This window comes from Quercus robur, chromosome 9 (assembly GCF_932294415.1).
Source record: "Quercus robur chromosome 9, dhQueRobu3.1, whole genome shotgun sequence".
Taxonomy (NCBI): domain Eukaryota; kingdom Viridiplantae; phylum Streptophyta; class Magnoliopsida; order Fagales; family Fagaceae; genus Quercus; species Quercus robur.
This window is the reverse complement of record NC_065542.1, coordinates 18,920,910-18,933,036: the sequence shown is the minus strand read 5'-3', so window position 1 is coordinate 18,933,036 and position 12,127 is coordinate 18,920,910. Positions and strand designations below refer to the sequence as shown.

Here is a 12,127-nt window from a genome sequence, read left to right as displayed (position 1 = left end):
CAATAATTATATTTGAAGGGAAAGGGAGTCGATAAAATCTACAACATAATTCATATCACTTGTGCCTATGGATCAGGACCACCCAAACATTATAAAAGATCTATCTCATACATCGTGAGGCACACACGTTTTAAAATTCTTTTGGAAGAAACTGATATTTGGAATTTGATATATAAGTATTCATAATGTTCTCACTTTGAAGTTTCAAGCCATTACCTTATATGGCAGACTCATTAGGCACAATGCATATTTATTAACATTTTCAAGTGCAATAGGCCTTCCCCTCTAGCATAAATTAAAGCGGGCCAATAATATGAGGAAAAAATGATATACAAAAAACTGTAATTTTTAAACAACACCTCAGCATGATAGAATGTGCCCATCCGAAGGGGTTAAATGCCTGGCATTACTGAGAAAAACTTAAGTAGAGCAGTTGCTTCTTCTTTTTTTGATAAGTAAGAAATCTTTATTAAATGTGAAGACTGCTTCAATCAAAGAAGATGAAGTAGCCTAAAAAAAAATGTACAAACAACAAAGAACAGAATAAAAGAAATTATGTACACGAGAAAAGAGAGTCTATGAACAAAGGAAGGGAATCACTAGAAGTGAGTCCCCAAGCACAAGACCAATCAAACAAGGTTCCAGCAAACAATGTTAATAGTTGTTCCCCTGATTTCTCCGACTCCTCAAATATGCAACTATTGCATTCCTCCAAATGATACACATCGCACAATGTGATACTAAGTTCTAGATATCCAACAAATGCTTCCCCAACCGATTCCTCCACTCCCCCAACAAATCAATTACCCTCTTAGGCAAGACCCAAGGGACTCCAAAAGATCTGAAAGAAAAACTTCATAACCGATAAGCCCCCTCACAATGGATCCATAGTGAATCAACATCCTCTCCACTAGACCGGCACATGCAACACCAATCAACTATTGTAAAACCCCTTTTCCTCAAATTATCACTTGTAAAAATCTTTCCCCATGCCACTGTCCAAAAAAAAAAAAAAAAAAAGGAAACCCAACGTGGAAGTCACCCCCAAAATGCTTCCTCAAGGGAAAGAAGCAAAAGATGATCCTCTCAAAGCGCTATAAAAGGAGCTGATGCCAAAGTCACCATTTTTCTTCAACTTCCACCTTACCAAATCCCCATCATCATTTTGAGGAATGTAAGACTCCAACTGGTGTAGAAAAGCCCCCACCAACTCCACCTCCCAATCATTAAAACCACATTGGAATCTCACATCCTAGTTGCTTTTCTCATGGAAAAGGCAAGGAGAACCTTAAGATACAAAGAAATTTAAAATTTTAAAAGCTTTCTTTAAATTGACTTCTAAAAAAGTTGCCACCTTTTTTTTAATTTTAATAATTAATTTTGTAATTAATTTTTCATGAAAAAGTAACCAAAATATTCACCAATATATATATAGTCACTAAAAAAGCACAAAAAAGGGGTACAACCCTAGTACACCGGAAGCATACAAAGGATAACCCAAAAAATAAAAGCAGATAGCATCTAAAGAGATTATGTCATGTATTTGTCTCGCACTTAGCTTGCATATATTATGCAATTTATCACACAGTATAAGATGCTAATTTGTGATGTCAGCATTAGTACCTGCAGATTACGGTGAAGAGATGTAAACGGTTCTAATCGAAGAAGGTAATAAAGCACAATCCCCATACTTGCGTAGTGAGACCCATAGTAGAAACTGCCAAAATAAAAATAAAAACATGTTACCCAGTGAGAGAGAGAGAGAGGGAGCATCTCTGTGAGAGGACCAATGCATGCAAGTTGGGTTGCAGATTACCTGGGTATATCAGGATCACTGAAATTTCGGTATCTATCTTCAAACACCTGTGCAGGTAAAGTATACCGTCGAGACAGTTGTTAAAATACTTATCATAGAGAGATCTGCATTCATTATGTTTTCTAATTAACGAAAGATAATATAAACTAACCTCAAATCGTTTCAAATCCAGTGCTCCAACGGGTTTTGAGAGATCCCTAAAGGTGGATGACTTATTAAAGTCAAGAACCTCAGAGGAGTAATCAGCCAAGATCCAAGGAAAGACAGGATACTGCGTTAAATCATTATAAGATCTTCCTGCAAGTGTATTTAGTATCATTAGATACTCAAAGTTTGTTATCTCCCTTCTTCTCCACCTTTCTCTCGCAGTTTCTGCCATCTCTAGGGCTATACGTCTGTCTACAAACGAAATAGCTCCACTCTTGTCCCTATTACTTGCTTTCGGAAACAAATACTCATTTCTGGTAGTAACTATCAAGGTTCCAACATCTTTTGCATCCTTCTGTGATGCAAAATTCAAAAATACAGGGGCAACCGAATCACTGAAGAAAATCTCTATTGCGGTGTATCTGAGCAAATGGCGAGTCCAGTGGACAGCTTTTATCTACAAACAGCCACCAAAAAGAAAAAGAATACTGAAGGAAATCAGATATGTGTGAGAAATAAAGGTAAAGAGCAGAAAGAAATTGACAGTTATTCCCAACCTTGCCTAAGTTCCACCTCCTATGGCGCTTAACATTTTTTAATTGTTTCTGATGCACATTTTCATTTATTGGATCAGAATTATCAGTTGTGATCCCCTTCTCAGGTACCAAATCAAAATTAGGCCACTTTAGAAACTTCTGCTTTTGATCAGACTTGGTGAAATCAGAATTGCTTGAAGCATGGAAGTCCTTAAAAACTGATGATCCTCCAGTACCATCAACCAAAAATTCACCAAAGAAATGCAAGACATCTTTCATGACTGCCAAATGGCCAGCTAATTTTCTCTTTGTGGTAACAAGTACGCATGAAACTGACAAAAGAACCTGAAAAGGCAACAAGACATAAGCAATGCAGTTATCTCCCCCCCCCCCCCCCCCCTCCTTTTCTAAGTTCTTGCATATAGTCACACATACCTCACTAGCTTCTGTCTCTGGTGAAGAGGAAGAAGAATCTTTTATGTCTTGCAAAACATCCTTCAGGTCACTACTGTCTTTTATCTCTGAGCCCTGAGTATCTGAAGGATCCTTAGGGATGGAGGCCTTATGTCCACTTTGTTCAGCATCATAATCATTGGATTCCGAGCCCCCTTCATCAGTTATCCTCCGTACCCCTTTCAGCAAAAAGCGCTTCATTTGTTCAGGAATTAAGCCCACAAAACCAGATTTGTTTTCGTTAGCAGGAAGAGTCGCCTCATCGCTAGGGGCAGTGGAGGGAGGATGGCACAGCTTTTCATCAAAACGATAATTCTGTCTTAGTTTAGCTCTGCGTCGCCATGTATCTTCTGTCTTGTCAAGCTTCCAATGTGTGACAGCATTATTGGGAAAAGGATTAGCAGACCATGGACCTCTCTCATCAATCAAAGCACGAAACATGTGTATCCATTTTTCCTGTCAAAGTAACACTTTTTATTTATGAGCATACTGATGAAACAGTAAAGATAATTTCTAAGAGAAAAAGGGGAATTGAGGAAACAACCCCCTCCCCAAAGAAAAGAAGAAAAAAAAAGATAATAAAGTATTTCAATAACACTGGAAGCTGAAGCTGCACACATACAGCAACATTTTGCTGCTCCTCCTCATAAGTAAGCTGGAATGCAGCTCTTCTGCTTTCATCAGAAGCAAGAATGGAAGTCAAGCTACTTTGTATCTCATCTTCAAAAGCTTTCTTGTTATTCAATTCTGAAGAGAAAGTTTCATCCATCCTAGTGTTGAACTCATGCAACTGCTTGCTACGGTCAGTTTTTAATGTCTTCATATATTTTGCCTCATCAGCAACCTGAAGAATGAACTTAGACAATTAAACGCTAAGCAATGTAGTAGTGAGGGGGAAAAAAAGGAGTGATTAGCTAATCAACAGTGCTTAGGAGATAATCATTTTTCATGTAAAGAATGAGGGTCAGTGGCATATCCAGCATGTGAGATGTTGAACTGGTTTATTTTCACATTATTATACCTAAAAAAAAAAAAAATTATGGACAATGCAAGTATGGTTAAGAGTGTTAATTTTTTTTTTTTTTTTTTAAGTATGGCTAACAGCGTTGGGTTAGCTAGAACAATGGGGAAAAGATCTGAGGAACTTACCAATTTGCACTTATTTGATACATACAATGCATGGATGCAATAATAAAAGGGTAAAACACAAAAACACCCCCTAGACTTTGGATCAAAATTCAAAATCAAACTGATCCCATGATCTTCTAATTTGAAATTAGAAGCCCTAGAACATGAGAAATCCCCAAATTGATCCTTCTGTCTAGACTTCAGTCTCCTTCCATTGAGAAAAGGCGTATTCTTATTTTAAAATTTTGGGCATTTCTTCCATTAAAAAAAAATCTTTGATTATATTTTAATTTAAACAGAATTTTTATTAAACATATTCTAAAATGAACTTTTTTTTAATGCAAATGAAACATAGGGAGATGAAAAGTTAAACAGAAAAAATCAATTTGGGCATTTCTCCAAGTTCAGGGGCTTCAAATTTCAAATTAGAAGAGATCAGGAGTTCAGTTGCTTTTTACCAAAGTTTCAGGGGGTATTTTTTCATTTTAACCATGACAAAAATTTGTCCTCATAATTAAATGTTAAAGGTGATTATTTTATCTCTCTTTTCATTGCCTTCTATGTGACTTGGATGTACAAGTTGCTAGGCCACAACAGCTCTTAGTATTTGTAGAACCACTTCAATCTTGGATGCAATTGGCCAGAATTTAAGATAAATGGGGCATCAAACAATTACACAACTCAGGCTACTCAGCAAAAATTTTGTTTGTGGCACTATAACAACATAAAGTAATTAACAAGTAAACCAACACCAATAAAACTTTAGACTTACTGCTGTAAGGACTCGATCCTTTTGAAGTAGGTTGTGAATTGATCCTGTTTCTTTTGAATTGCTGCCCAAATCTGTGGAGTCATCTCTGCCCACAATGCTAGTAGCAAGCAATGATTTGCCACAGTTGACGGTTTCTCGAATTAAATGTGATATAACATGAAAACGAGCACCTTCATTTAACATTCCAAACTGCAACCTAACAGCAAGCAAAGCCCTGGCCACAATTTTAAGCAAAGTCACTTCCTAGTGGATAGTGCATCAGATGGGGGAAATAACATTTGTATTAACTAAATTACCATAATTAACTAGCCTAGATAAACAATATTCCAAATCTATGACCTTGTTCAGATGTCATTTCCAAGACTAAAGAAATAGTACCAGATGAAAAGTTGCAATCTGCTTTTGCTTTGCTCATCATCAGCAGCCAAAAGACATGGCAAAAGTGAAATGACCTGTTGGACACACCGTGATGCTCTTTCCAATGAAGATTTGCAAAGGTATAGAATTACAAGTCTAAAAATAATGCGTGGGAACCTCTCCCCTCGTAAAAGCATAGCCTTATCAACATTTTTGTTATGTTTTCCACCCAACGCACTGCCTATGCCTCCTGATACAACAACGGCAGCCACCTCCGCAGCAGGAATGTTCAGTGATTCCACTAAGCCACGTGCTCTTTGGCCAAAAGACGGACCCACTGCTGATGAAAATTTAGGTAACATTTTGCTTGGTCCCTTACCATTCATCTCACTAATAATAACCCACAAACTGTCGAATAGATTCCACCACTTCTCATCAAAAACATCATCATCATTTGCGATTGGCTGCTTGCCACCCCGTAGATTTCTAGAAATGAAAAAATAGAACAAATAAGGCTAATTAAAAAATCACAAGACAAATAGAAGTGACACTAAAATAACAAAGTAAAATCATTGCATGGGGAACTGAAGCCTGGAAAGAAAAAAAATAATCATAAAAGATGTACATAAGCACCACATTTTCAAAAATGTGTATGTGAAAAGGAAAGAAAAGTGGAGGGAAAAAACAACCAAACCTAAAAAGATCATGAAAAGAAAAGTTCATTGCATCAAATAAACCCTATAAGAAGAACACACCATCAAATGTCATCACTGCATCTCTTATGTAAGCCAGCCCACAAAACACCATATACATCATCATATGCATTAGCCCTACCACGACGTTGTTCATCCCTAGATTAATAACATATGAGCGCCATTTGAAAAGCATGGCAATAACACAGATGAAGGCCATGGCCAAAGTGTACATGGCCAAGCACATTCCAAGCCAAACAGAGAAGAGAACCATGGCTTTGTGGCCCCAGAAGGTCATGTGCTCTTTGGTGTAGATGGAGAGGACGAGGTTTTTGATGAACATGAGTTTTGTTTGGGGGATGAGGAAGACAAGGCCGGTCCTTATATTCTTCATGTGATTTCTAAGGACATTTTGGTGTTTTGCTACAACTGTAAACTGGAAGGGCAACTTTGTCTTTTTGTTATCAATGATCAAGTGCAAGTCATGTGCACTGTTAACTTCAACACTGACTTGGCCGGCAGGGTCCTCATCGTCGTAATTGGTCTAAGTAGAGTTTTGATTGCAAACTATGATGCACGGATACAAACATGACATGGAACAAGGCAACACAGCATTTCCTGAAATTTTAGGACACGACATGCTGGGGATATATTATGACAATTAATTTACTTATAGTTTTATTTATATTTTATATGTTCAAATATATTTTAAGTTAATTACTGATAATAATTTTTGTAACTAACCTCATAAAATTTTTAAGTGTACTACTCCCGAAATTGTCATCCAACTTTGTTTTAAGTTTCAATGTAAAGAGTTAGAAACAAAAATACGCAGCTAAATTCAGTCAGCCACTCAGTAACTAAAATAATAATAATAATCTTTTTTTTTGATAGTTAAGAAAGATGTATATACAAAAACTGCTAAATGCAAAATAGCACCAACATATCAAGAGTACAAAAAAGATGGAAAAGCAAAAACATAAAAAGGCACTAATTACAAAGAAGAAGAGAGCTAAGGAATAAAGGAAGAGAGTCACTAGATGTGAGTCCCTAAGCCCTAACCCAGTCAAAAAGGGAACCAAAAAAGAGAGCAAGCAGCTGGTCATCGGATCTATCCAAATTCTCAAACGTCCGCCAATTGCAATCCCTCCAAATAATAACCATAATAATCATAATAATAGTATATAATGGACAGTTTCGTCTAGAAGTTGATTGCACTGGAACAATCCAAAGCAAAAGCAAATGGTGAGAGTGCCAAGCCAACAAGAGCAGCATCAATGGCCTACACCAATGCCAATCGACTGATATGAATGTCAATGTGCCAAGACCAGCACTGCTGAGCTTCACCAGAGTGCAGATAAAGGATGAAAACAACCAAATACAGAGAGACAGAGAGAGAAGCGATGGGCTGAGACCAACGCAGCCCATGTCAAAAATCCAATTTTTCCAAAAAAATTTCCAAAATTTTTTTCATATCCATGTCACAACCGCGGCCCATACATGTATTGACCATGTCCGAAATAATAATAATAATTTTTTTCACCGGACACCGGAAGGACACATAGGCTGGCCTGTCCATGTCAGACACGACACATGCTGAGCTTTTTGCCATGTCCGTGCTTGCTAGATTGCAACTTATTAAAGTGTGGTGTGCACATAGTTTACAGTGGTATGCAGAAGACTATGATCAGAATCAATGCATGAAGTTTATCTGCTATATGGATTTATTTCTCTCTTGGTGAGGTTATGAGCGGAGGCCCAGCTACCTCAAATTAGTCAGATATTGTTTCTTCTTTTTCTTTTTTATTCTCATCAGTATGGGAGGGATACGTAGTTTTTTCATTGAATCGAAGCTTTTTCAGTTGGTGGTGGAGGAAGGAGGGAATTTTTTTGAGTTACGTATTTTTTAACGGAGCAAATATTTCATGAAGTCAGTGTTTATGGGCAAAAGCGCGGCATTATGGTTGATGAAAAATATAGAACATATGGTGATTGGGGTGAATCCCAAACAGTTTTTCACGCTTAGGGAAGGAGATACTGCATATACCTTGCAACGGGGATCAAACTCTTTTGGTCAGTTTTTGCTAGTGACTGAACTCAAAACTGGCGGGCTCCGGAGGTCTGTCATAATCCCTGAAAGGAAAGAAAAACATGGTTGGAAGGCTTTTGGTCTAGAATTGAGGAAGATGTTAGAACCCAACCAATATGCCTTTGGTGGCTCAGGCCAAGTAAAGTTTATCCCTCAGGCACAGAAACATAATTCAGTGTTTCATCCATCTCGGTCTTTTGTTGAGACAGTGAAGGGTCCAATGCAGGCAAAAGGTGGTATTCATTCTCTCCATAAAACCAAGGCTGTAGGACAGAATATTATAGATGAGGCGATGGGGGAGATACAGCAGAATAGGATGAAGGAAACGACGGCAGTGCCTCTGAATCAATCTCGGAAGCAGGTGGTTGATGGTCCGGTGGGTCAGCCTGGTACAGCAGCCATGAGGGGAGGGGAAGGGAGAGAGAGGAGCATTAATTTGGGCATTAATGTAGGTGAGAATTTACCAGTACAGAATCAAATCAGATCTCCGTTAGTTTTCAGTTTGAATTCAAATAAAACTGAAAATGGCAAGGGGCGTGATTTGAGGGATACACGATGGACTGGGAAGGGATTAATAGTGGAGGTGGCTGAGAATGGAAAGAGACGGGTTTTCTGGGATAAGTACAAAGGAGGAAAAACATCTTTTAAATGGGTGTCACGGGCTGTCACAGAGAAGTTGAGTGTCAGGTTGGGCCCAAAACAGCCCGTAACCCACTGTGAGTCTAACTTAAGCCCATTGAGTACAAGCCCATGCATTTTAGAGGCTAGAGAATGCTCCAACAATCTTTTAGGCCCACTCTCATCTACACTTAGTCCCGATGAGATTGAAGAAAGTCCCACAGTCCTTACAACTGGGTTAGCGATGCCGGAGGTTTTGTTAAGAAGTGATGATGATGAAAGGAGCCTCTCGGTCAGTCCGTTGCATGTGGTTTCGCCAGTAGGGGCGATGCAGACCAAGGCAGAGGGAGTTTTGTCAATTCATCAGCGTTGGGTTTTGCCGGTGGAAGTGTCGGGGTGCACCGAGCCTCTTCTGAAGATGGGTTTCAGGCTCGGCTCCGACCGGAACAGTATTTTGGGCTATAATAAGCTGTCAGGTGGGTTGATTTCTGAAGGTAAGAGGTCGGTGATTCTGGAATTTGTGCCGAGATTGATCGGACCTCCTTTTCCCGATCAGTCTCTGGAGTTTTTGCGAGCTAGGTCAATGGGTTTTGGAGTATCGGGTCAGGAGGTTAATACTTTCTCTAGTAAGGAACTTTTAAGTCTTCCTAGGGAGGTCATGCTTGTGAAGGATGAAGTTGATTTTTCTGTGGGTTTTGGTGAAACTAAAGTGTCAGATTGTTTACCTCTGCAAATCAATGAAATCATTGGTCCGGCTGTGTCAATAAATTTGGCAGAGTTGGAGAAGGCCACTGAGGTATTGAGTATTGAGAATAAGTTAGATATTTCTAGCTGGGTGAAGCACAAAATTCCTGGGTTCAGTAAATTGGTTGGGTTGTCAACGACTCGACATGAGAAGTTGTGCATTGCTCTATTACAGAGGCTAGAAACTGTGATGAAAGCAACCAATGTGTTACACAGGAGAGAAACGGGTAGTAAAAAAGTGGCTAAGTCCAAAAACAAGGGACGTAGAGAGTTGCAAAACTTGATATGTTCGGTGAATTATGACAGGAGATAAAGGGTGGTCTTGTGTTGGTGTCAGTAGTTGGGGATAGTTTAGTGTTTATGAAGTTAAAAATGATTTCGTGGAATGTTAGAGGTCTAAATGATCCTCAAAAACGACTTATGGTGAAGAATTTGTTGCGGGAGTGGAAGTGCGATGTTGTTTGTTTACAAGAGACAAAAATTGCTAGCATGAATAGACAGTTGGTTTGTAGTTTGTGGAGCTGTCCATATGTGGATTGGGCTGTTTTGGAGGCTGATCGGACTGCTGGTGGTATCTTGCTTATGTGGGATAAAAGGGTTTTGGAGAAGGTGGAGGTTATGGTTGGCACCTTCTCAGTTTCAGTAAAGTGGCAAGGGGTGGGGGACAGTTTTATATGGGCGTGCTCAGGGGTTTATGGCCCAAATGAGAATATTGAAAGGGGTCACATGTGGGATGAGTTGGTGGGTATTCAACAGTATTGGAGGTTACCGTGGTGCTGCTTTGGGGATTTTAATATTGTTCGCTTTCCTAGTGAGCGTAGGGGTGAGGCACGTTTGACCTTGGCTATGGAAAAATTTTCTGAATTTATTGAGAATCTTAACTTGGTTGACTTGCCTTTGGATGGAGGTAGATATACATGGTCAAGTGGTACTGATCATCCAGCGATGTCCAAGATTGATAGAGCATTGGTCACTCTAGATTGGGAGGACCATTTCCCAGATGTTCTTCAAAGGATTTTACCACGTCCTATCACAGATCACAGTCCAATTCTTTTGGAGGCAGGGGGAATGACAAGAGGGAAAAGTCCGTTCAGATTTGAAAATATGTGGTTGAAGACGGAGGGATTTGTGGATAGAGTTCAGTTCTGGTGGAATCGGCATTCTTTTGTAGGTACACCTAGTTTCGTGCTTGCAAAAAAATTGAAGGCTTTGAAAGAGGACATTGTGCAATGGAATCGCCGAGAGTTTGGTAATGTAGAGCGTCAAAAGAAACAATTATTGGAGGAGCTGAAAAAATTAGACGCCAAGGAAGGGGACTTTGGTCTCACTGATGGGGAGAAAGGTCATAGGGTAGCTTTAAGGTCCCAGGTGGAGCATCTTCTTTCCTTGGAAGAAATTTCCTAGAGACAAAAATCTAGGATGTTATGTATCAAGGAAGGGGATAATAACACCAAGTTTTTTCACAAAATGGCTAATTCTCATAGAAGGTTTAATCATCTAAGGACTTTGGAGGTGGATGGGGTGGTTTTTGAGGAGGAATCCGAGGTGACTAATCAGGTAGTACAATTTTATAAAACTTTGTACAAGGAGACTGAGGGGTGGAGGTCTTTTGTGAAGGGTTTGGAATTTGATCGTATTGGGGATGTGGAGAGGGTTTGGCTTGAAAGGAAGTTTGAGAGGGAGGAGATACTTCAAGTTGTACGTAACTTGGAAGGGGACAAAGCTCCAGGTCCGGATGGGTATACTATGGCATTTTATCATCATTGTTGGAGAGTAGTGGAGAAAGACGTCTTAGTGGTCTTTGAAGAGTTTTTTCAACATTGTAAGTTTGAAAAATCCCTTAATGCTACCTTCATGGCATTAATTCCTAAGAAGAATGATGCCTCTAATATTAGAGATTTCCGACCTATTAGCTTGGTGGGGAGTGTGTATAAAATCTTGTCTAAGGTCTTGGCAAATCGATTGAGAGTGGTTTTAGATCAGTTGATTTCTGAGACTCAGAATAGCTTTGTGAGTGGGAGACAAATTCTTGACTCGGTTCTTATTGCGAATGAGTGTGTGGATAGCCAAGGGAAGAGTAGGGTTCCTGGAGTCATTTGTAAACTTGATATTGAGAAAGCCTACGATCATGTGAATTGGGAGGCTTTGTTGAATTTGTTGCATAGAATGGGCTTTGGAGTGAAGTGGTGTAAGTGGATCCGTACTTGTATATCCACAGTTCAGTTCTCTGTTTTGATTAATGGGTCTCCAACTAATTTCTTTAGTAGTTCAAGAGGTTTAAGACAAGGGGATCCGCTATCTCCTATGCTGTTTTTGATTATGATGGAGGTGTTTAGTAGGATGTTGAGAAAAGTGGAGGGAGCTAGCTTGATCCATGGTTTTAAAGTTGAGGGTAGGAGGGGTGGTGAGGAATGTGTTACACATCTACTGTTTGCAGACGATACTATCCTATTTTGTGATGCGGATGTGGAGCAAATCCTTCATATTCGGTTGTTGTTACTTAGTTTTCAGGCGGTAACAGGTTTGAAGGTTAATGTGCATAAGAGTGAAATGGCTCCAATAGGAGAGGTTGATGGTGTGCATGCCCTAGCTGAAATTTTGGACTGGACTGCAAAGTTGGAAAGTTGCCTATGTCTTATCTTGGCATGCTGTTGGGAGCTTCACATAATTCCCCTTCAATTTGGAATCCTATTTTGGAAAAATTTGAGCGAAGATTAGCCGGGTGGAAGAAGCTGTATTTGTCTAAGGGGGGTCGATTGATGTTACTCAAGAGTA

General features: G+C 39.4%; 1 protein-coding gene across 4 annotated transcripts in view; it reads right to left on the bottom strand.

Moving 5' to 3' along the window:
• The window catches only part of LOC126698323 (BEACH domain-containing protein B), a 51,837-nt gene that overhangs the window by 8,820 nt on the left and 30,890 nt on the right, over window positions 1-12,127 (bottom strand). For all 4 annotated transcript variants that reach the window (XM_050395472.1, XM_050395470.1, XM_050395471.1 and 1 more), the window contains 8 exons: window positions 5,231-5,695; window positions 4,853-5,066; window positions 3,575-3,796; window positions 2,935-3,408; window positions 2,521-2,844; window positions 1,968-2,420; window positions 1,817-1,863; window positions 1,624-1,717 (listed from right to left, as the gene is read on the bottom strand). In XM_050395472.1, coding sequence (XP_050251429.1) covers window positions 1,624-1,717; window positions 1,817-1,863; window positions 1,968-2,420; window positions 2,521-2,844; window positions 2,935-3,408; window positions 3,575-3,796; window positions 4,853-5,066; window positions 5,231-5,695 — 2,293 coding nt within the window. The remainder of the gene's footprint in view (window positions 1-1,623; window positions 1,718-1,816; window positions 1,864-1,967; window positions 2,421-2,520; window positions 2,845-2,934; window positions 3,409-3,574; window positions 3,797-4,852; window positions 5,067-5,230; window positions 5,696-12,127) is intronic.